General features: G+C 34.9%; 2 protein-coding genes across 4 annotated transcripts; both read right to left on the bottom strand.

Moving 5' to 3' along the window:
- Positions 1-13,312: 13,312 nt before the first annotated feature.
- Positions 13,313-14,707, bottom strand: PSAN (photosystem I reaction center subunit PSI-N, chloroplast, putative / PSI-N, putative (PSAN)). Its single transcript, XM_039027820.2, has 3 exons — positions 14,360-14,707; positions 13,644-13,769; positions 13,313-13,529 (listed from the first exon to the last, which is right to left on the bottom strand). The coding sequence occupies exons 1-3, from the start codon at positions 14,657-14,659 to the stop codon at positions 13,440-13,442; spliced, it is 516 nt and encodes a 171-aa protein (XP_038883748.1). The 5' UTR covers positions 14,660-14,707; the 3' UTR covers positions 13,313-13,439.
- A 2,061-nt stretch (positions 14,708-16,768) lies between these two features.
- On the bottom strand, positions 16,769-21,530 carry LOC120073939 (SWIM zinc finger family protein). Of its 3 annotated transcripts, none has more exons than XM_039026860.2 (7): positions 21,170-21,530; positions 20,142-20,445; positions 19,024-19,675; positions 18,724-18,923; positions 18,379-18,623; positions 17,171-18,201; positions 16,769-17,082 (listed from the first exon to the last, which is right to left on the bottom strand). In XM_039026860.2, exons 2-6 carry the CDS (start codon positions 20,408-20,410, stop codon positions 17,411-17,413), a joined length of 2,157 nt encoding a protein of 718 aa, XP_038882788.1. In that variant the 5' UTR covers positions 20,411-20,445; positions 21,170-21,530; the 3' UTR covers positions 16,769-17,082; positions 17,171-17,410. The 3 variants fall into 3 exon arrangements, with proteins under 3 accessions (XP_038882788.1, XP_038882790.1, XP_038882789.1); XM_039026862.2 differs by having other exon boundaries at positions 18,325-18,623; XM_039026861.2 differs by lacking the exon at positions 21,170-21,530 and adding an exon at positions 20,525-20,893.
- Positions 21,531-26,413: the final 4,883 nt, after the last annotated feature.

Raw genomic sequence — 26,413 nt, forward strand, 5'->3', positions numbered from 1 at the left:
CACCAGACCATAAAGATCTGAATGTATAAGCTTTTAAGGGATTTTGGTTTCTTTGATCATCTTATCTTCAAGATAAGATACATATAGAGTTAAAAGATTTGTCTTCTAACTTATTTAGATGACCACTTTTAACCTTCTTAATCTCGTTAAGACATGATGTGACAATCATCTTAATTACCAAAGATAAGTACCAGAATACATCTTTTCAGCCGTTTTAAATATCTAGATATTTGAAATGGCCTTGAACTTTGGTTGGTTTTAACAAAAGTTGTTTTATAGTAGAACAATATAAAATGTAACTTTTTCTAATGAACATTTAATTTATAACAAAAGATTATATACAATATGTCCTTTACAAAAGATAAAACAACTTTTATTACATTAATAAAAGTAACAGGATTCATCTTTTGTCATCAACTCCAAAATCTCCCACTGGTCTTTCTGAGATATTCTCCCATGTTTACAACCTAGAGCATTATCTCATTGCAAGCAATCCTCAAGAACTAGTTTCCTTATTTTGCTTTCTCCGTTTTTTTCTCTACAAGGTATTGTGGGTAGTTTCTCTTCTAGTGCCCATCCTTACTGTCATAGAAACATTTTCCTTTGTCTGCAGCTTTGGCATTGCCTTTGCGGCCAATAAAAGTTTTCTTTTTCCCTTCCACTTGTTCTTCTTCAAGGGAATACTCTCATACTTAGAAAAAGAAACAACATCAGTCTTTTTAGAGGACGATCCTCTTTTCTTAATAGCGGAAAAATTTACCTCTGCTTCTAGTCCTTTTGTTCTCAAAATGGACTGAAAAGCCTGTAGCTCATTTAGAAGTGTAGTCAGGTTGTATTCTATCTTGTTCATTAACATGTTGGTGAGAAATTGCAAGAAGCTCTTCAGAAGAGACTCTAGAATAAAACCGACTTGGCTTCTCTCATCTACGATAGCTTCGTTTACCTTTGCCACATTGAAATGGACCATCATGTCGAGGACATGTTCTCTAACAGAGGCCCCTTCTTTCGTTTGGCAGTTATAAACATATTTGATAGCATCATGCCTTATGGAGAAGGACGGTTGTCCAAACATCCCATGTAGAGATTCCATAATCTTTTTGTAGTATACATGCTTTCATGCTTCTTAGACAAGACATCAGATATGCTAGCAAGAATGTAGACATTCGCTTTCTCATTCGCCTTCGTCCATTTTCCGTATGCATCCCGAACAGTTTGGTTTGCATTTGAGCTTCAGTGGGAGGACACTCCTTTGTCAAAACAAACCTTAAATCGTCTATCACCAGTATTGTGTTCAAATTTGATTTCCATGTAGCATAGTTGTCCCCAGTTAATTTGTCCAAAGCCAACAATTGTACTAATGAACTAGTCATTCAGAGAATATAAGCAAATTCTTTGTCAATGAATTGTTTTTAAACCCAATCATGTTTTAGCAAAGTAATAATGTACCCAAATTTCATTATTTTTGCGATGATACTATAGCGAATCATAATAAGTTCTACCGAGGGGCAGTCAAATACTCTTTTAAAGCAAGACATTCTAAATACTATCTCCATAATACTCATATTTTAATAGTCATTTAGCTACCATTTTTTGTCAGAACTTACTAACACTTTAGTAATTCTATAAGTGTAACCCACCATTTTTAGACCTCAGAGGTCGGCCTCAACGATGCTACCGAATTGGAAAGTCAAGGTTGGAAAACGACCTCAGAAATCATATCCATTTCTAGAGTTAGAGTTGTTTTAAATTCTATGTTACAACCTTCCAAGGGGATAGCCGTCAAACAACTAGCAAAGTCGACTTAAAGACGACAAACAGGCGCAACATAGGAATCTCACGGTCCAAACCAATGGAAGAGACCGCAGGACACGCTGACACATATCCTTCACCCACTTACTATGAACTACTTCCCCCATTCACCTTGATCTTGACCCATACAAACACTTTTCGAATGGAGCAGTCGAGGTATAATCGACACGAAGCGTTGTATGGACCTCACAGTGTGAATTTTCTAGGGACGTGAGAGTTGAAATAAACATATTTTATATTTGATTTTACATTGAACAACTTTCCTTCATTCACCTTGATCGTGATCCCATACAAACACTTTTTGAATGGAGCAGTCGAGGTATAATCGACATGAAGTGTTGCACGAATCTCACGGTGTGAACATCTTAAGGACGTGAGAGTTGAAATCAACATATCATATATTTGATTTTATGTTGAACAACTTCTCTTCATTCACCTTGATTTTGATCCCTTGCAAACACTTTCCGAATGGAGGTCACTCTCAGGGTGACACGAAGCGAAACATGAATCTCGATTATTAACTCTTAGGGACGTGAGAGCTAAAAACATATCACATATGTTATCAGTTTCCCATTAGAGTGTTATTAAATTCCCACTAAAGTGTTCTAGTGACATATCATATATGTTATTAAACTCCCACTGAAGTGTTCTATTTGTTTCTGGGTAAATCTTTACTTAGGAATGTTCCGACTAATTAAACAACCTAAGTCATGGTGTTTATCTAAGTATAACATTTATATTTGGATTTAACCTATGATGTCTAAGTGATAAACCAGTTTTAAAACCTCACACCGCTCACGTATTGCTCATAAAACTGGTTAACAACGATAAACTATTTGGCCATAATAATAATAATAATAATAATAATAATCGGTGGAGCAAGCCTGAGAGGGAATCTCTCCCTACTATCAAATCCATCCTATCCGGCAAGCAGATCTCCATCGAATCAATGCCAAGACATTGGCACTTGTTTGTATCTGTTCTATCTCTTTCATCATTGTATTTCACTTTCTCCTTATCTTTTCATTTACACACCATGTATCAAACGCTTAATAGATATATTAAATGTTTCGATAGCTTTCATATACCATTCTCTGTCTATTTCTGTTCCTCCATTAATCATTTCCTCCATGATGTCTTTTCAATCCCCTGATAGTTAATATGAATCAAACAAGTACTTAATTTGTGTTAAAGGTATAAAATGCATTTAGGTAAGGCATGTTAGACGGCATCTTCACCTGTGAAAGCAGAAGTGAAGATGCCATTTTGATCTATCGAGAGAGGGTTAGAAGAATGTGTTAACTAAAGCGAGTAGTACTTCCAGACATGGAAGCAACCTTGCGTTCATTACATTATTTTCTGTTTCACCACAGACATGTGGGAGCGTGGCCGATCACTGAAAGATGTACGCCAAGAGAATAGCGGAACAATATTTCTAGCTTCAACGCAATTAAAAACTTGCGCTGTTTATATTATTTATCTTTCTCTTTCTATTCTGTTCATAAGACTTTTCGCCGCATTCCACGTCTTTGCATAACTTTCACAGCCAGTCTTGACCCCAGCATCTTATAACATGAAGCCTGTATCTTATATCATCTAGCTTAGGTTTATTGTATTTTATTTTATTATCGCATCTTTACTGCTTTACTTTATTTTATTGCAATTTATATACTTGTACAAACACATTTTCAAAGATTGAAAACCTAGTCGCATATATCATGAACATATCACAATAATCTAAAATAGTCCTGAGTTCGACCTCGGATCACACCGAGAAACTTGCGGTGGAATTACACTTGGTTCCATCATAAGGAAACTTGTGATAACGCATGGCATACTACGTGAACATCCATAATTAATGCATATCTAGCAGTAGTATCGTATTGTTTCGAGCCTAAAACATCATCAATCATACCTATCAGTGATTCGTCAACACTGCCCTACTTGAATCTCCAAGTTTCTGATTGAAGACACCTGCGCCTGCATCACCACATCGTTTTTATCCATGTATTGCTTGAGTAGGGACTCCAATGAATTACTAGTGTTAGAAGAGGATGGTTGATTGTGCGATTGTCTCTTTTGACCCTGATTCTGATTGTGGTGAAAAGGTGGAGGGTTTCCTCGATTCCCTGAATTGCTATTCTAATGGTTACTTGGCCCACCTTGGTTCTGATTCCCTCCCCAACCGAAGTTAGGGTGATTCCTCCAACCAGGATTATATGTGTTGTTGTACTGGTTGTTCTGGATTTCACATACTTGCTGCATGCTCGATGGGCACATTTCCACCGCATGGCCTCCTCCACAATTGACGCAACTGATTGCGGCTACTTGTGTCGGCGCATTGGGTTGCGCTGATCCTTGGGAGAGGGCACGTTGATTAAGCGCCATTAACTAAAGGATAGAGGTTACGCGGCCATCTGTGCGGCCAAAGTCGTCATTGTCTCAATAGGGACAATGGCAGTATCATTTCTTCTTCTTACGGAGCCTCTTCCTCCATACCTGTCATGAACCCAGTCATCCATATTCCGCGAGATGTGATGACCTTGGCCTCAGTGTATGTTTTATCCATAAAACCTCCTGCCACGGAGGTATCAGCAATAGCATGTGTTGATCTGTTCAGGCCATTATAGAATGTTTCCATCAGGACGCAATCGGGTATCCCGATATGCTGACAATTCTTCACCAGTGTTTTGAATCGCACCCAGGCGGTGTTAAGGGTCTCGTTATCCATCTATTCAAAGTTTAGCACGTCCTTTCGTCGTCTTGCGTTGACTGCCGGATGGAAGAACTTCTTCATAAACTGCTCAACCAACTAATCTCAGGAAGTAATCTCATTTGGCTCCAGTGAATGAGCCCACCTCTTGGCCTCATCCCACAAGATGTAAGGGAAGAGATATAGTCTGATACCTTCTAGGGTAATGCCCGGTATAGAGAAGTTACCGCACATCTCGACGAAACTGGTCAGATGGACATGTGGGTCCTCACCTTGCAGACCACCAAACTGCTCCGCATTCTGAATCATTTGGAGCATGATCGGTTTGATCTCAAATCTTGTGTTCTTCTCAACATCGGCCTTGAAATTTCGGGTGAAAAATCATACAGATGGGGTACCGCACAGTTCCTCATCGGGATGTTGCGGTCAGCCACAAGAAAAACAAGATCTTGCACTGGTCGTCTTACCCCCTGATTCACTTCGGGTGCCACATTATCATTGTTATTGTCTGCCATGTTGCCTCTCTTTCGCCTCGCTCGGTTCTAGCGTGCCCTTGCGCGAAATGTACGCTCGATCTCTGGGTCAGCCTCGAATTTTGGATCAATTCCAGTACTCATAAACTGTCAGACTGCTCTCCGTGATAAGCAGCCAGTACAAAGAGATATGTCCTGCAAAATATCACAAACGTATTCAACAATAACCATTACCAATCCCCGACAATGGTGCCATAAACGTGTTGACTTGAAATATGGTGAATGTAATGTGCATGCATGATGATGTGCTACAAGCTCATGTTGCCATAAACTTGTAATGCAAAATGTAATCTTATGTTGTGTTGTTACTCATGCACACTTTAGGCAATACTACTTTTAGATATATGCGTTGTTAACTAAATGCATGTAGTATGCTATGGAGTAATGCGTTGTCACAAGTTTCCTTACGCTAAAACCAAGTATAATTCCAACGCAAGTTTCTCGGATTGATCCGAGGTCGAACACAGGGATTTTTGTCGTTAATGTGTTACATATGTGATATATGCGATCGGTTGTTACAACTAATAAAGATTGTGTTTGTACAGGAAAGTAAATTGCGGTAAAGTAAAATTGTGCAAATAAACTAAAGTTGCAGTAATAAAATAAATTGCGATAAACCTAAGCTAACGTGATGCAAGATACAAGATACATGATATACATGAAGCTGAGTTCGAGACTGACTGTGAAGTTTATACAAGGATCGTGGTATGTGATGGCAAGGCTTTATGGAGGAATCAGAAGGAGAAAGAATAATTAGTACAAACATCGCAAGTTTGTTAATTGCGTTAAAGATACAACTAAGGTTCCGTTTTCCCTTGGCATACACTTCTCGATGATCGGCCGCATCCCCATATCTCTATGGTGAAACAGGGATGAACGTGATGAATGCAAGGTTGCTTCCATCTCTAGAAGTACTTCTCACTTTAGTGAACGCATTCTTCCAACCCTTTCTCGATAGGCGGAATGGCATCTTCACTTCTGCTCTCACAGGTGAAGATGTTGTCTAGCATGCTTTAATTAACTTAATCATTTCCTTAACCCAATTAATTCATTTTCTCAATTGTTGCTAATTATCCAAGGGATTAAGAAAACATCATGGAGAAAGTGAAATATGGATTAATGGAAATAGGCAAAGAGATGGAGATGGAAATGATCATAACATTTAACTATAGAGTAAAGCATCTGATACATGGTATGAATGATAGACTAAGAAGATGAATACAATTGATGATAAAGAGAGAGAAACAAATATAGAAGAGTGTCAACGTCTTGACACAGATCTGGATGGTGGTTTTCCTTGCCGGCGTATGGAGTGGATGAAGAGAAGAGCTTCCCTCTCAGGCTTGCTCGTCCGGTAGAAGTGACCTTCGTACAGAGCTTCAATGGCGGGGATCAAAAAAATTCTTTGTCCGGAGACTCACCTCTCGGCCTTGTCTCTTAATTCTTCCGGGATCTACTCTGATTAGTCGCTCAACCAGTCTCTCTCTCAGATCAATATATACACTTTTCTCTATATTCAAGCATGACTTTTCAGTGCAATGGTCGGAGCTATTTATAGGCTAAGCTTGGACTTTTTGCATTGTGGTCCACACTTTATTGTTAAGGCAGTTCCTTAAATGGTGGAGTGAATATTCCTTCTGTTACGCAATCAATCCCGTCAGAAATGCACAACGGTCAACTGTACACGCATCAGAATCCTCCGCAATTGCGTTGCTCTTTACATCTTCAATCATTTGCCCGCATGTGGTTGAGATTACGTTGATCGCTTAGCTCTTGCTCGATTATCGCATGCGCTGTCATTGCGTTGATCATCTATTCATTCCTGAATGATTGGCGCAATGTGACGTAGATGCGTTGTTCAGATTATCTTGAGCCATGAATTCATGTGGTGACTTGATTTCCTGCAAAACACACTTGAAATATTCTTTTCTACCATCGCAATGGTGTCAGTGGGTGTATTGACGACAATTTATAATTCTCGCATTTCTTAGCTAATTTCTATACAATTGACGTAACTTTCCTTTCTTTTGGCCGCAATATCTAAATAAAACAATATAAATAACTTGTATTTCTACAAGTTATTAGTCGTACTCGTAGTGTCACCAGGATAAGGTATCCAACTTTATCCATTTACTACAGACCATTTAAGTTATCACTTAAACATGATCCACTCGTGTGTCTCTACATACATGTTTGAGCTACAAGATAACATTGGATGTTAGTTTATTGGTTTATGGATTAATGCAACTAAATGTCAAATAAAACATCACATATTTTATTAGATAAATAAGATGTTTGTGCACTACAGTTACAAATTATAGGATGTTACGAGATTTAGGGCATCAACCTCAACAATCTCTCACTTGACCTAAAGCTAGTGGAGTGTACAATATAAAAGAACTAATATACAAAGTATACAAAACAATAAACTAGGGCATAACACCTAGTATAAATCTTCCACTTGCCCTAGTCTAAATGTAATTTGTCTTATAGTTGCAGGTGACCCTCAGACACCTTAGTCATTTGTATTTTAAACTATAGGACCCTACGAGATTTAGGGCATCAACCCTAACAATCTCCCACTTGACCTAAAGCTAGTGGATTGTACAATATAAAAGTCAAACTAATATACAAAGTACACAAAACAATAAACTAGGACATAACATGCCCAGTACAACTCTTCCACTTGTCCTAGTCTAAACGCGACCTGTTCCATAGACCTATACTTTGCAGGTGACCCTCAGCACCTTATTCGTGAGGGCCTTTTAAATGGATTAGCAATGTTGTGCTCCGAAACTATCTGCATGACAATCACATCCCCTCAATGCGTAATCTTTCGGATGTGATGATACTTTTGCTCTATGTGCTTCCCGCGCTTGTGACTCCTAAGCTCTCGGGAATTAGCCACAACACCATTATTATCACAATAAAGTTTGATGGGCTTTGACATGTCTGGAGCGACTTCCAGATCTATCAAGAATTTCCTGAGCCAAATAGCTTCCTTAGCAGCTTCATAAGCCGCTACGTACTCAACCATGGTGGAGTCTGTTAGGGTTGATGCCCTAATTCTCGTAGGGTCCTGCAGTTTATAAGCACTTGTATGAACAAACATTTTATGATTTATAATATATGATATTTTATTCATTCTTGTCTATAAAATATTTGATATTTTAGTTGCATTAACCATAAACCAATAAACTAAGATTCATCGTTGTCGTTGTAACTTAAACATGTATGTGGACACAAACAAGTGGATCATGTTTTAAGTGATAACCTAAATGGTCTGTAGGATATAGATAAGGAGGGATACCTTATCCTGGTGACACTAAGTGCTACAAATGATATGATTTTGATCATTCATGTATTAGACATGCGAGCGAGGATATTCTATACAAAGGATTTTGTATAAGATCGGACCACGAAATGTTTAGTCTCTTTATATAACGTTGTTCATAATTGAGACTTTCATTTCACTAGGATGACCATAGGTAACATGACCTTAATCCTGAATGAGTTGTGAACTCCTGTTTACGAGGGCGGTCCTTTGATTTTCATGGGTGAAAGTGGCCAAATCGCCAACTCAACAAGCTTACCATTTTGGAGATTCGTCTGATTAAGGAGTTGGGAACTCAACTACATAAGATGGAATTCACTCCTTCCTTGAAGCAGGGGTAAGTAGATAAATTGCTCCCTTAAGAGTTGATTCCAGATCTTGAACAATATGGCGCCACACCCTCTCTTGGCCCGAGAGGGGTTTAGTCATAGTGGGACTATGATCTATTGTTCATTAGAGGGATCAGTGGTACTTAAGAAGTTAGATGTAACTACAGAGGCAAAACGGTAATTTGGCACAGCTATACTTACGAGCATTTGTGCATACTATTAATTGGTTATATCAAATGAACAAAGAAATATATCAGTAGTGCGAAGAGTGCAGATATGATCTTTAGTGGAGTGCCCGGAAGTTAAAGAATGGTGGATAATGTGATTAAATAGTTTAGTAAGTTATTCACGTACCGTTGAAACTTCAAGCTACAGATCCATAAGGTCCCCTTAGTAGCTCAATGGATTCAAGTTGAGAATCAGTTTTTGGGTTAATTTGAAATCTTCAAATTAATAAGACGGAATTTGATTATATATGATATAATTAAATTAAGTCAATTGTATAAGATATAATTGATATAATATATTTGATACATTATTGTTTGATTGGAGGAACTAATATTTTAATATGATTCAAATATATTTTCTATGAATAAGATTCATAGTTATTAAATTTAATATAAATATGATTTATATTAAATGTCATAAAATAAAATATAAAAAAGAACTATGGTTTATATATTGTATATAATGCAATATTAAAACTATAGGTTATGAATATAATAAGTTAGTTATCATATTTATTTATATTTATTTATTATTTGATAATTAAAAAATCTTTTTCATTGTAACCACCCTTAGTGGGTAGTTATACGGTTTTATGGCAAAGTGGGATAAAGATGAAAATTGGTTTTCTAATTATTCTACGAAAAACACACGACTGACATTATTTAGCAATCGAGTAAGAGAGTCTTACTACACGCTCACTTGAGAGCCTAAATGATCAAGTAGCTAGTTTATGTGATAGACTTTCTCATCTACACGATAGTCTTTTCGTTTACTCGATCGTCTTTCTCCTTCATTCTAAACCTTCCCTCTAACCAAAATAAGTCAAAGCCCATCACTCCTGGATTCTCACACCGAGAATACCAAGGTAATCTTGTGGTAGTGTTCGGTTTGTTTGAGGATCGAGTTGCTGCTCGTTGTTGTTCGAGGGAGTGCGTGTTGTTTGCTGCGTTCGTGAACAATTGAGGGATTGTCTTGAAGAAAGTTTCTTCAAATTTATAACCTCTAATCTTTATTTTTATATCGAAAGCATGTTTTAATTTAGTTTATAGTACATAATTTATTCTGTATGATTGTAAACATATGCGTTCATTCATAATGGAGTTTGGACGATCTGCTTTTTCTCAAAGGTCCTCTGTAATCAAAGTTCCTTCAGAGTCAACAATGCACCCTTCAAATTTATAACCTCTAATCTTTGTTTTTATATCGAAAGCATGTTTTAATTTAGTTTATAGTACATAATTTATTCTATATGATTGTAAACATATGCGTTCATTCATAATGGGGTTTGGACGATTTGCTTTTTCTCAAAGGTCCTCTGTAATCAAAGTTCCTTCAGAGTCAACAATGCACCCCTGCTTGGTGCTCCTTCAGACTACTGCCCCTTTGTTAAGAGTGAACACTGGTCCTTATATGGATTTCTTAGAATTCTATCAGTCTAGAAATTAGAGTTTGTGTATCCTATAAGGATCAGATCCTTAGAACCATACATGAGCATGTAGTCCCTTGTTCTCCATAGATACTTGAGGATATTCTTAACGGCAGTCCAATGATCATATCCTGGATTAGATTGATATCTACTGACTATCCCCACCGCATAGCAGATGTCAAGTCTAGCACATAACATCGCATACATTAGGCTGCCAACAACCTATGCATAGAGGATCCATCTCATTTCCTTAACCTCTTCAGGTGTCTTAGGACACTGTTCCTTAGACAATATAACTCCATACCTAAAAGGTAATAAACCTCTTTTAGAGTTCTGCATTGAATACTTAATAAGCATTTTGTCAATGTACGATGCTTGAGACAGAGCTAGCATTTTGTTCTTTCGATCTCTAAAGATCTGAATTCCCAGAAAAAACTGAGTCTCTCCCTGAAATTGGGTCGTTAGCCAGTTCTTAACTTTAGTCAGTAGAACTACATCATTCCCAATGAGTAGGATACCATCTACATAGAACATTAGAAAAGCTACTGAACTATTGATAATCCTTTTGTATACACAAGGTCATCAACATTCTGATCAAAGCCATAAGATTTGATCGCAGTATCAAATCATATGTTCAAAGATCGAGAAGTTTGTTTCAGTCCATAAATAAACCGATTAAGCCTACAAACCTTTTGCTCTTAACTTTGGGTTATGAATCCTTCAGGCTGTTTCATATAAATTGTCTCCTCAAGATTGCCATTCAGAAAAGCAGTCTTGACGTCCATTTTTCAAATCTCATATTCATAATATAAGGTAGTGGACAGGAAGATCCGGATAGACTTTAACATGACAATAGGTGAGAAAGTCTCCTCATAGTCAACTCTCTCAATTTAGGTATAACCTTTTACCACTAGTTTAGCCATGAAGGTTGGCACCTTCCTATCAGCACCTCATTTTCTCTTGTAAATCCATTTGCAACCTATAGGTTTAACCCCATCAAGTTGATCTACAAGATCCTAAACCGAATTGAAGTGTATCAACTCCATTTCGAGATCCATAGCTCTGATCCATTTATGTTTGTCAACATCCTCCATTGCCTTCTTGTAAGACAATGGATCCTTTGTTGGGGATGATGCCCTAAAGTCTCGTGTCCTGTAGTTTGTAAATAGTTTGTACGAACGTTTGTGATGTATAATATATGATATTTACTTCACTTCTTGACTTTGCACATTTGGATGTTTTATTTGCTTTACTACAAACCAATAAACTAAAATCTCTGGTTGTTTTTATGTAACTTAAGCATGTATGTGGTGACATACAAATGGATTATGTCTTCAGTGATAACCAAAATGGTCTATAGTATATAAATATAGGAGGGAAACCTTATCCTGGTAACGCTACAGATGCGGCCCGCTTTGTGAAATGGTTACAAGTGTTGTGACTTGCCACAGATGGTATGATCCCGATCATTCGTGTGGGGACATACGAGCGGGGGCGTCCTATACAAAGAGTTTGTATAAGATCTGACCACGAAGTGTTAACGTCTCGTTATATAATGTCGTTCATGATAGAGACTTCACTTCACTAGGATGACCATAGGTAACATTACCTTAATTCTGAGTGAGTTGGGAACTCTTGCCATTGAGGGCGGTCCTTTGATTTGCATGGGTGCAAGTGGCCAGGCTGCCGACTCAAACTTACCACTTTGGGGATTTGTCTGATTTGGGAGTTGGAAACTCAACTATATAAAATGGAATTCACTCCTTCCCCAAAGTAGGGGTAAGTAGATAGATTGCACTCTTAAAGGATGATTCCAGGGCTTGAACGATGTGGCTTCACACACCTTCTCATGGTCCGAGAGTTGTTCATACATAGTAGGACTATGTTGTATTGTTCATTAGAGGAATCAGTGGTACTTAAGGAGTGAGATGTAACTACAGGGACAAAACAGTAAATTGGCCCAGCTGTTCTTACGAGCATCTATGAAGAGTTATCGTACTCATGATTGGTTATATTCGATGGATATAGAAATATATCTTTGGTAAGAAGAGTTTAGTTGTTAATCTTTAGTGGAATGTCTGGCAGTTAATAGATGATGGATCTCGTAGCTAAAGAGTTTAGTCAGCTATTCACGTGCCGTTAGAGCTTCGAACCATAAGTCCATAAGGTCCCCTTGGTAGCTTGGATACAAGTTGAAAATTAGTTTTTGGTCAGTTTGAAATGTTGGATACAAGTTGAGTCCATAGTACGAGCACTATGTCAATTGAGCTATGCTCTTGTTGGCATATATATATATATAATTTTGTTTCGATATGTAATTGGACGAGATGCATGGAGATGAAATTGACATACACATTTCACTTGAGATCGAATTGATCCCCATCATGTAATTAATACTAAAAAAAAGGTATATCCACATTCTTTCTTGAATAACATGCATATATTTACTTTCATGACTAAAAATTTGTTGTTGATTACTTAGTTTCTAGGATTTCTATACTATTTTCTCCTATCGTAGGTAGTTTATTCCAAATTTTGTGATCCATTTGTAGAAAAAAAATCATTTAATATAACTATTGTTTACTCACTGAATGCTCATTTTGTCTTTCTTTAATTGTAAAAAAAATATTAACTAACTTGACCATAACTCAATTAACTAAGATATTTATTCTCGATCAAAAGATAAGAAGTTTAAATGATTGATGACTTAATTTGGATATAGCTCACTGAATACATCTTTGCCTACATTAAATAACACCAATTGCCTAAGTTTTTTTTAGCACTCTTCCTCCAGATAATTCCCATTAAACATAATTAAATGCATGTACGATGTTTATTGAGGAAGAATTCTAACGAAGGTTAATGCAATAGATGTCTAGGGTTTCTACTTTCTCATTTTGCTTCTTTTGGTCTCAAAAGAGAAGAAAGAAAGCAATGGAATTGGAACACACGTCCCCAAAAAGGCACAATAAAATTTCACACTTTTTAATAGTTGAAAATTAGATACAAGGGGAAGAGTAACTAATGGTGGTAAGGGATACAAAGGCTTTAAATGGTTCTCTTCTCTTCACCATTTCCAGAAGACATTGGAACCACACTTGTACTTGTCCTTCCCCTCACACTCCAACTCCAAATCATCAGAGATAAATGGAACTTTCTGCATCAATCAAAAACAGAACAGAGAACTAACTTAGTACTCAGCAAAAACTCATCTCATATTGTCAATAATTCAGAAAAGCCAATAGTGATTCCAACTAAACTATGTCCAAACCTTTTGTTTAGCAAGATCTTGGCACCCTGTGAAGTTCTCTGGGAACTTGCATGTTCCAAATTCAACAGTGTATGCCCTTGCAAAGTTTGCCCCACTTGTTGCCAATCTTTTCTTGTCATTCAATTCCTGTTCCATGTTACAATAAAAGGGTTAGAAACATGAAGGATTTTTCATCTAAGTTCCTTTACTTTGATCCTTTCTTTACACTTTGAAATATTCTATTTCTATATCGGTCCTTGGCTTCAAACTTCAGCATAATATTCAACATGAACCTTAAAGACTTGAACTCCTGTTTTGGTCCTTGAATAGATATTTCTAGTTTAAGAAACTCTTAAATCACCGATTGACCTTATTGTAGAAGATCCTACAAGTGAAAATTAATATTAGTTGAAGAGGATATAACATTACAAGGTCTAAACAGAGGACCTCTTGAACCAACTACTCTAATATCATTTTAAATCATCACTTGATTCAAAAGTTTAAACTGATCTATGAAATTGAAGGCATGTTTGAAACCTAGGACTTTTTAGATCACTTGCTCTAATACTATCTTAAATCACCGATTAACCCAAACATTTAAACTAATGGGTGAAGATGGATTAAACATTTGGGTCAACTAAATTTGTCTTTCACCCACCAACTTAAACTTTGGGATCAATGGGTGAAGATGAATTTTTATATATATTTTAGTCAGCCAAATACGAACAGGTAGCTACCTTGTTAGCTTTACTCTTCTCCAGGTAATCTTCAATGACTCCAGCATTAGCAGAGGAGTTGGAGGCAGCCGCAGCCGCAGCAAAGAGCGTGGCTCCAAGGTAAAGAAGCGCAGTCCTCCTTCCTTCGTTCTTGGCTTCAGGAACCCTAGCCTGTTGAGCCCTAATCGCAGGCAACTTGTAACCCACAACCCCAGGAGACGCAACAGAAGGGACGGCGGTGAGTTTGGAGTTCAGATCAGCCGATCCAGCGCCGGAAATGGCGTAGTTGCAAGCCAGAACACTGGAATTCATGGTCGCCATTGGTTTGCAACTGATTGGACAAGCTCGGAGATGAAATTAATGGCCGTCAGTTGTTAATGGGGTAATGAGATTATGAGAGAATCTGATAAAAGAGGGGATGTTTGAGATGGAATCAGATAAGGGATTGTGGTGAGAGTGTGGATAAGGTGAGATTTCCTCACTCCCAATTGGCAAACCATGGCTGTGATTAGGGTTTTTGGACATGGAAATTTGTGTGGCAAGCTTCAATTTTGGACCCACTTTGAAATCTTTAACGAGTGCCGCCCAGTTGTTTCATTGCCACGAAGAACTCCTATTTTATTAATAAAATTGGCTACATTATTATTTTAATCCCTTTCAACTATAATTTCATTTTCAGTCCCTATTATTTGTATTAATTTTTTTCTTTAGGTTTAAAACTTTCAAATCATTTGGATGTCACATCATGTTAATAATAACTAGTAAAAAATATATTTTTAGTCCTCAAAATTTTAAAATATTACATTTTTAGTTATTGGTTTTGAGTTCGATATCAATTCATTCTTTAAATTTTAAAATATTACATTTTTAATTCTTATGTTTTGAATTTATTTTAATTTAGTCCTTGAATTTCAAATTTTATACTTTTGATTTCAATTTTCACTTAATAATCCCTTTCATAAATTAATTAAAAGAACTATAAATGAAATTTTTAGAAGTACAAATTTAAGATTAAAAGTATAACATTTTGAAATTTAAAAACCAAAAGAATATTTTTTTTTTCTTAATAATTTTGTTAAATTAGTGTCTAATAGGTTTTAGACCTCCAATTTTATGCTTGATAAATAGTGAATTTTCAATTTTGTGCTTAATAGGATACAGACTTATTGACATGTTTTAAAATTCAATAATCTACTAGACACAAGATTGAAGTTGAGATTTCCATAAAACGTGAGATTCAAATTTATATCTAATACATCAATTTTTAAAACTTTGAATATGTTAATAAACTATTATATACAAATTTGTAAGAGAAACCTATTAAACACCTTTAAGAAATCAGGGGCTTAATTTATAATTTAACTTAATAAATTTCCTACATTGTTTAACTATTTCATCTTACCTTATTATTGACGATATATTTAGTTGTTAAAAAGTCAAAATGAGCACAAGACAAGTCCATGGTTTGATTTAAGCGAGTTATTAAAGTTTTGGAGAATGGGTCAATTTTATCAGATCTCAACTACTAGGGTGTAAGGTAAAAATAGGGAAAAAAAAATACTTTTTAAGTCCCTGGTTTATTTCATGTTTAAATTTCTAAATGTTAAATCTTTTTAAATTTTGAGTTTGATTTTAATTTAGTTTTTAGATTTCAAAATGTTATAATATTATTTTTTATATTTAAATTTTGCTCCAATTTGGTCCCTATTTTACACATTTAAGATTTCATTAAATACTCCTTTATTTTTAGTGTAAGTGTACATTAATACATTTAAAATAATTAAAAAAATTAATAAAGTTTCACTATATATTCATCACTTTTGAAGAATTTAAAATTTCACTTCACAATTATTTTTAATTATTTAATAGATATTGACATTTATGATTAAAAATAAGTATTTAATGAAAAATTGAAATTAATAATGTATAATCTTGAAACTTAAGGACCAAATTGAAGCAAAACTCAAATATTAAGAGTAAAATTGTAATATTTTGAAACTTAAGGACTAAATTGAAACCAAATTCAAAATTTAAGGACTAAATAGAAATTAAATCCAAAACATAGTAGCCAAAAATGTATTTTACTCTAACAAATATAAATTTCGGAGAATGAGCCAATTTTTTTTAAGTGCAAAAAAAAAAAAAAAATCTCTTTTTAGGTAAAAAAAAAAGAAAAAATTACAAGTATTTGAAAAATAATTCCAGGTCTAAAGCAATCACAAAAACAAAACAACAGTTGAAAGACTGCCCTCAGCTTCAACTGTCCCTCGATTAAACTGCTTGAATTCAGCAATTATATTCTCCAAGTCCTACTTGGAGAAAAAGTAAAACATTATTATGAACAATGATGACAGCGTAGACAGATTATCACTTCATCAGAGACCAAAAAAAGAGTGAACTTCTTCAAATAAGCTACAGAACCAATCAAACTTGCTAGCAACTTTTAACTTTATTTTCTCAGCAATGGGATTGAATGTAAGTACAATGATAATCTCTCTCTAGCTTCTGGAGTGGCTACCTAAAATCAGTAAATCAGCATGGCAAAAAACTGCCTAACTAAATAATTCTACTCATACTCGAGCAAAGCTACCTAAAATGAACAAGTATCTGAAATGATCATATTGACAATGTTTTCTATATAAATATTCCTGCAAAACTCGGAAGCATCAACTCTGAATGTAATGTAATAAAGTAGGACTGTTTCCGCAAATGATCCCTGGTAAATTGAAGTGTATCAAAAGGGCCTGAAAAAGATTAAACATAAATTATGTAAAAATAATGCAGATGGCCAAGCAGAATTGCCAATGCTTTAAAATTAGTTAGAAGTCAAACCTCAATGGAAAGACTCGAGAACTACGCCTTCGTGTGGCGACATAATGAGTGACGTCCAGTTAATCTTGGCTGTCCTAGTTGTAATCTGTGCTTGTTAAATGAGCATACTTCAATCTTAAGTTACTCAATAAGGCTCCAGACCTTAAACAATCATTTGAGTTGAACTCGAAGTTTTGAAAGAAACCCAACGTTCAATGTCCAAATCCGTATGGGAATAAAACGGTGGACAAGTAGAGCAATTTATCTTATTGATGACAATCTTTTCCTTTTCTGGTTCTTCTTTTGCATGGCCTTTTTGACAGTATTGGACTCCGATGGAAGAGACACGGTAGATGATGGTTTCCTAAAACTGGTTCTACCCTTCCCAGAAGCCCATTTCAAGGGCAGCTTATTTACCACAGAGCTAATATCATTTGAAGAATTCAATTCAACAAGTTTCTGAACTTCATCGAGAATCTGATGGGTCCAGGCCATTGACACATCCAAAGCAACAGAATCATCCATTGGTAGTTTAGACATATTCATCAATATCTCCTCAAATGATTGAAAAGACATGGAAGGTTTGTAACCCGGGCAATTTTCACATACCATATTCACCTTGATCACATGTTTGCAAAGATTTCCTTGCATTGACCAAGAACAATCACAAAATGAGAATTCCGACCCTGGATTCCAAACTACATGTGAAACACTGGTGTCCTTTTGGCTCACAACTTTGGCAAACAGGTGATTTTCCTCATCTAAGGTAACTGAAGAATCTGGAATTTGCAGTGCACGGTGCCAAGAAGTAGAAGAAATATACTCTTCCTTCACATTTTGAAATGAATCACTTTCATCAGCATAGCGATCTAGCCAGTAGGTTGAATGCAATTCAGTGGTCAACTTGTGAACCAACCAATCCACCCTCTGAAAAGCACCAAGATGAGAGTCATCAAACAGTTTTGCCTTCAGCTTCATGTGATAGGCCTCAATAGCACCAGATGCCTCTTGGCTTGCAAGTGGAAAAGCTCTCATCGCAGAAAGCCACATTTCTGTAACGGTAAAAAAATATTAGCAAAAAGAAAATTTAGGGCCAAGTCTAGGTTAAACATGTGCCATCCCATCAAATATTAAAATATATAGAACTCTAAACGTTGAAGTACTTCATCAATTACTTTTACTTATTTTTCGGTGAGGGCAGAGATAGACTGAAATACAAGAAGCCTAACCAATCTTTGGCACCCAAGAACCCTTGAAATATTCCATGAAAGCGGTTTGGTCAGCAAAATCACGGGTAAGTTCTTCCAAAACAACCGAAGTATTGACTCCGTCCCAAATGCTGTACACTAATTTTCCCAGCCGCTTGAATATTTCCCTCTGAACTTCAATGCTACTGCATTTCCTAACAACATTTTTTAACCATGACCTACGAATGCGCCACAGGGAAAAAAGCACAGGACAACAGAATATGTCCCTGAAAAATGAGTCCATGTTAATCAGAACTATGTTTAAGCTACAGAGAATTGAGGAAGCAAAAAAACGAAGAGAAAACAGAGAAAGATTGGTCAACCTACATGATAGGATCAATCTCTGTGGCTGCGTCATCAATTAAAAACCCACTAACTTTCCATCCAGGCTCTACAGAATGAGCACGATCAAGTAAGGCTTTCATCCATTTGCAAACATCTGATTTCGCAAAGCTGCGAGTGATGATCCATGCAACAGGGAGTGCATGCTGTCTAGAGTCAAACACGAGAAGTGTACACAGGGGATACTGCACACATAAGGAAGATGAAGCATCTACAATTTTTAGATAAAACCAGAAGTGATTGATATCCACACATTTTTGTAAATTTTAAGGCAAGTTCAATAACCTTAAGCCTCTTAATGCCAAATGTTGAATCAGCAGCAATGAGACTACGATGGCCAAACCGAATCATCTGTTGCAATTGCCATTCTGTTTGAATCCCAAGAATGAAAGGATTTTCTTCTGAAGTATCCTGATGAAAAAATATGGACTTTTTATTGCGCTCAATCCACATGCTAATGCTAGCTTGATCATCCAGATCAAGCTCATGGGTAGACCGTTTGATGATCATCCCTAGTTTGTGAACATACTGGGAAGCAAGACTATTCGCTTTTGCATTTGAACCACAATATCGCTGAAGACACTCAAGATGTTTCTCCACAATGTTTGCCTCAGGAATTCCCAGGTAAATCATTGACATTGTCTGTTGTTGGATCTCATTACAAATATATGGAATCTTGTTCGCACCAGGGCCAATGGCCTCTCTGTCAAATGGCCCATGGCATACAAAGCCAGACTTGTTCACATGACGCCTCTCATTATATATTATAAGTGCCAGAGATGGACGAGCATACAGTCTCTTTACAACAAAATGGCAGGTACAACCTCGCATTGATTGAGGTCTAGCAGCACGATTTCGAGTGTTGAGCCTATATCTTCTACTAGGTAAAATACTTCCACCTTCCCCATAATTTTCTGGACCAAACGAGCACCAGTATCTTCACACATGCATAAAAGGGACTGTGTGTCAATGAAAGAAATCAAAGAGTTTATAGAAAGATACAATGTGGGAACCTATTTGAGGGTTACTGCGTAGGAACACTGCTGCTTTTTGTTTTTCAATGAAAGAAACTCAAGCTAGATTTTTCTAAATGAAAAATTAAATCCTTAATTTGCTGAACTTTTCTTCAACCATACTGCTTCATATAGTGCTGAAATGATGGTAGAAGTACTTCGTAATATCCATGAAGATGGAAAAGATTGCATTCGGGCTGAGAAAAAGATACTCCATCTTTTCTTTTTTTTTCTTTTCTTTTTTTTTTTTTTATTTAAATTGTGGGAAGCATGAAAGAGTGGAAAAACCCTAACAAATAAACCCAATAAGAAAACCCCGCTGTCAGGCTGTATCTTTGTAGGATAAATAAAAGGAGAAATAAGAAATATAAAAACTGCTATGAAACTTACTGTCGATATTCCAAATATTCATCATCCTTGAACTCTTTCAAGCTACCCCTCGATCGCTTCCTTCCCCTCTCAATATGAAACCGGGTCGGGCATTCTATATTAGTACATTCACCAATTATAAATGCATCTACTCGGGCATAAGGAATCAAAGCTACTTCATCATGGTGTTCAACAGTGCCAAACTTGGTCCAAGTTAAATCAGCTGAATAGAACTCTTCCTCTGGCGGATCTTGTACTTGAAGATCAAGAATCGATTCAACCATAGCCATCAATATGTAGCTGCCAAACTCCAATTCCTAGCAATCTGCAAAACTCGGTGCATGGAATAATGAGACTCCATAATCATATAATAATAAGCAGTCAAGAGAAGCTTAGATGCTTACTTCCTCACAGGAGAGGGATAGAGAGGATACTACAGGAGTTTAGTATCCCATTCCCAGGAAGCACAAGGAAACTTCCATTCTAGCCCACCCTCCACTTGAACATGTCAATCCTAATTTGTATTAGCAATTTACAGCCTCAAATCATAGATGTTGAAAACATCCAGAGGCCTCAGGCATTATTTTGATATCATTTAACTATAATTTGAGTTCTTAGTTATCTTAGTTTCGTATTACAAATACTCTATAATTTCCATGGGTTTGGGTTGTCAGTTCTATTAAGATATGATTTAAGAACTATCAGAGTGTGCTTTCTTCTTCCTGCTTAAATATTATTCTCATTTCGCCTTCTTCTATTCTACCAAAGTCGTCCTGTATCATTTAGATGAAATTCAACACCATCCCTCATAGAAGAAACCAACCATTATATTTCCACATGGATAAGACCTCTTCATAAAATGATTTTCCAAGAAAAGCAGTCCCTTAGAGCAATTAATCCCATAGAAATTTAAGTTTTAATCAAACTTCATTATCCCATATCTAATAATGCCACGACATGAGCTATTAGTAAACAAAACCGCGGGTCATTTTGGATAAAGAAGAAAAACAGAAAAAGGCCACAGCAATTTATCTTGTATGAATCCTTACAGAGCATCTTAGCTAGAAACGCGAATTCTGATTGCAACAACTGATCTCCAAAGTACTGAATTCAAAATTTGGCAGGTCTAGTTGCTCGACAGCATGTTGTTGTTTTGAAGAACACGCTTCAGCACACTTGAGAACAGAACTCAGAACTCAAGCTTGATTACTCCTTCTGGGAAATGAAAGCTTTGAATTGGGAACAAGTGGGGGTTGAGTGAAGATGCAAGCGTAAATGAAGAGTTGAAACAGAGGAGGAGAGGGAAGCGAAGAGAGGATGAGAAAGAGAGCTAAAACAGAACAAATTAAATGAAGAAGAAGTTTGAGTAATAAGCTGTGTACCCTAAGCAATCAATTCAATTATTTGAACAATTTAGAAAGGGAAAAAAAATGGCATAAATCATCATCTTCTTCATTAGTCTGGACCGAGAAAAATTACAGGCTAAGATCATCGGTCTGACTGAGCCCTAAGCCCAATGGGCTTATTATTGATTTGGCCCATTATATTGACCTGAATAAAGCCCAAACCAAGGTGCCCCATGAGTCGCCCCAATCATTATTGGTCTTTGTGCCATAGGTCCTCCAAAATTCAAATCACATCTAGTTGAAAATTGAAATATGCAAATTGGGAACAAAATCGGAGGTTGTCTTTTGATTTTTGTCAAAAATAAAAACAATAAGATATTTCACAAAAGCGCACATGATATATTTTTTCAATCCCCAAATTGCTCGTCGATTAATAGTTTTTCCAAGTAATGTGTAATTGCTATACCATATATAAATTCTCGATAAAAATACAATGTAAATAAAATCGTCTGTTATGAGACCTACAGACCTTGTATTAATTTTCAATAGAAATACAATGTAAATAAAATCGTCGGTTATGGGACTTCAACCTGATTCAAAAGATAAAGGTGCCTAATTTTTCTAGTTTAAAATTTGAATTAACGGTTTCATATCTGTTTTGATTTGATTTAACCACTTTTCAAATTTAGAACTAATAAATCTTTAATTTGTTTATCACCATTTTGATTTTAATTTATATTATATCTTTAGATTTTACGTTACTTTATTGGTTTTTTATTATTTTAAATTCAAAATTATTTTTTTATCGGATTTTACTTAATATTTTATACATATTATCATGTAATAAATTATATATTTCATTTAAATTTTATCATTTTTGTATTTTTTTAATCACATTTTATTCATCGTCATCTTATTAGGTTATTATACAATTTATCTATCTTTTTAACAAACAAATAAGTATTCACTTTTACAGTTTTTTTGCTATGCCTCCACAACGAGTTAAGCTTCTTTAGTAGGTTTTGTGGTAGATAGAGTTATAAATATAGTATAATTGTTGAAGCTTAAATGAAAAAGAAATTATAAATACAATGTAATTATAAATAAATGGATTCCGTTCTTAATTTTTCTCCTCAAATTATATTTGAATTTATATTTTATTATCAAATTAGATTTTATTTAACTACTTATCGAATTAATCAAAATAAACAAAAAACTTCCTGATTTTTCTCTCCAGTTTATATTTGAATTTATCTTTTATTATCAAAATTGATTTTATCTAACTTTCTATTTGTTTAAATGTTTGTTACAAATTCAATTGTATCTAAATACTTTTTCTTTGTTATATATATATTGTTATCAAATTAATTTGATTTTTTTTTTCATATTTTCGATGTTTTTAATTTTTCATATACAAACACGGAAAAATGGATTGTTGTACTTCAAAAGAAACATATAAATAGGAACTAAACTTTTAATGTTTGAAACATGTGCGATATATATATATATATATATATATATTTATTTATTTATTGGTCAGTTTATTATTAATATTCATATTATTATTATTATTATTATTATTATTATTATTATTATTATTATCATCATCATCATCATTATTATTATTAAAATAAGATTTAAAAAATCCTATATCTCACATTCTTCATCTTCTTCACTTAGCCGCCTCCAAAATCTTTTTTTCTCATTATCAATCACAGCAACCTTTATAGAATTTCATCGTTTTGACTAACTTTTGACAACCACCCTTGCTAGGTCATCAATTTTTTTCGTTCGCATACATGTTTCTTGCTTTTGTTTACTTTGAACATCGTTTTCAACAATAACGTCTTGTGATATGATAGTGTTTAAAGATAGTCACATGGAATGAAGATGATGAAATTTCCTACAACTATTTTGGTGTCAAACACAATCATATTTCCAATAGTTACCTCATTCCGAATTTTCAATTCCTTCAAATATTCACTTGCCAACAACTTCATGGGTACAATCAACTTTTCTTTTTCTCACCTTGAAGGAAGTCCATCGTTGTAGGTATCCATAAGTTTCTAATGACCCCCACCGTCTGGTCGTCATCTTCCTTCGCATACACGTATTCTATAAACAATTGGAAGTGTTAAAGATCATAATAGGTGATTTTTAATTTTTGGTTCTAGAATGTTTAGATATTGTGTATTTATGATTCTAGAATATTTAAGTAGAGTGTATTTGTGGTATTCGAGTTGTTTTTGAAGCAGTATATCTTTGCATTCTCGGTTATACTTAATTTTGTTTAGGGTAGTTTTGTCATTTAATACTTAGTATTTTCTACTATATAAATTCATTTTGCTATTTTTATAATTTTGAAACATTTTTGTCATTTTTCTAAATGAAACTTTACAATTTTCTATTTCTCTTGTCAGCCCTATACAAATTTGGACATGGAAATTTAATTTATTGTGCTAATAAGAGAAATAATAAATTTTAAAGTTTCATTTGGAAAAATGGCAAAAAGGTTTCAAAATTGTAAAAATAGCAAAACAAATTTATTAGAAAATACAAATTGGTAAATGACCAAACTACCCCAGAGACTAACAAATTGAGTAGAAATAGACAATGCCTAAAAAACAACTCGAAAACTACAAATATACTCTACCTAAACTTCTAAAAACAAAAAAAAAAAAAAAAAAAACAATCTCAACCAAAAATTAAAAAACAAATAGCATGGCCAAAAACTTTGAAACATTTTCAAAATCTAAAAACCCGCCAATATGGTCATCACCAAGAAACAATTGGCAGCTTTTCAATGGACGGCCACGGTGGTGTGCATATGGTGTGATGGTTATAGATGGTGGCATGCGGTTGCTTAGAGAACTAGTCGATGATGAGTAAAAGAATATTTGATAGTCATGCAAACCAAAATGTAGCAAAGAAGGTGATGGTGAGAGAAAAAAGAATGGAAGGTTCTAAAGGAGGTGACCTAAGATGCAACTATGATGAGGAGGGTGTGCCACCATAGATTTTAAAGGAGAAGTTGCGAACATGTTATGGTTACAAGCTTGCTACAATAGGAAATAGGAAAGAGAGAGAAAAAGGGTGGGATGAGAGGGAGGTAAGGTAGAATTAGGGTCTTTAATATATATAAATATGTAGAGAAGAAAGTGCATAGATTTTTTTTTCACAAAAAAATATAAATATATTGAAACTTTGAAAATAAGGGTTAGTTTTTTTTCTTAAAAAAAAAACAATTGTTGGGTTATATGTCCTAAAACTCGCAGTTTATAGAGTTAAACATATTATATTATCAATAAAAATATTATTCAAATATTTCTTTAATAAAGTTGTTATTGAATCTATAATTGCACTTGTAAAGTCTAAATTCAATAAACTAAGATTCATGGTTATTACATGAATACTTGAACTTTATGTAGAGTCATAAAGATGGATTAAGTTCAAGCCAAAATGGTTTATAGTATATGAATAAGGTTGGAGTGTCTTATTCTGGTAACACTAATGGATGTGGCCACTCTGTAGTTGTTACAAACTATTGTAAAGGTTTTACAAATGAAGTGATCCTGATTCGTTCATGTATTGACATGAGGAGTGGGGCATCCTATGCAATGAGTTTGCATAAGATCGAGCCAATAAATAAGTTACTCTTACTTTATAACTCTGTTTACTATCTAAGATTGACTATTTCACTTAGATGGCCTAGGTAACTCGATTTTAATCTTGAGCTAACTATAAACTCCTATTTATTCAGGCTTATCTTTAGATTTGCATAGGTGAGGGTTGGTTTAACAATACCGGCTCAAAGCCTCCCATTTCAGGGGTAAGACCGGGTAGATAGCTGGAGACATAAGGTGCAAGACGAATTTCACGCCTACTTGAGGGATAGGAGAAAGATTGTTCTCTTAAGTATTGAATCCAAGTCTTGAACAAGGGGCCTCACCCTCTCTAGCTCGAAAAGGATCCAGTTTAGTGATTGGATCACAAACCAATTGTTGATTAGTGGAACTTAAGGAACAAGACGTAATATCAGGGGCAAAACAACAAATTGACTCAGTCGTTATTACGAATAACCTATGAAGGGTCGACTTACTAGTTATAGTTAAATCATGTGAACACAAATATATCTAGAAGAGAGTGCAACTATCGAGCTATAGTGGTGTGACTTGATAGTTAACAAGTTTTAGCCAATTAATCTTAAAACGTTGAAGCTCATGATTTGTAGGTCCATAAGGTCTCTCTATTAGCTCGTAAAACATGAACACCTTGAATTAATAAATTGAGTGAATTTGGAATGATATCAATTTGAATGGTTCAATTTGAAATTAGGGTTTGAATTTGAATAAGTTCAAATTCGAATTAGGATTTGTATAATTATATTTGATATAATTAATTAACGTTTAATTTATTGAAATTAAATGAAATTGGAGAGTTTATAATATTTAAATATTGATTTAAATATCAATTACATGAATAGGATTCACGTTTAAAAGTAAGTGTGTGATTAATTTAATATTTGATATTAAATTAATTAAATATGTTTAATTAATTAAAAATCAAATTAATTTTCAATTTTAATTCAATTTAAGAAATTGAATTTTGTAATTTTGATTTGATTAGTTATGAATTAATTGAAAAATTGGAGATTAAAATCTGGAAATTGGAAGTCTTTTGAAGACTTAGTAGATTTTTCCCACAAACACCTAAGGAGGAGGTGTTGGTCTTCCAATCACACACAAATCCCACTTCATTTTGAAGTAGGTGTTGGCTGATGAGTGCAGGCGCATGCTGAAGAGTAATAAAACTCTCTAAATTGTAGAAGAAAAGGGTTCTTTATGGAGTTGAGAAATTAGTTCTTCACTCATCTTCTTCTTCCTCTCAAAAATCCAGAAAAATCCATCACATAATTCACCCAATTTGGAGTTTCACCACTCAAATTTA

Source organism: Benincasa hispida, chromosome 3 (assembly GCF_027475165.1).
Source record: "Benincasa hispida cultivar pf3 chromosome 3, pf3_genome.v1.1, whole genome shotgun sequence".
Taxonomy (NCBI): domain Eukaryota; kingdom Viridiplantae; phylum Streptophyta; class Magnoliopsida; order Cucurbitales; family Cucurbitaceae; genus Benincasa; species Benincasa hispida.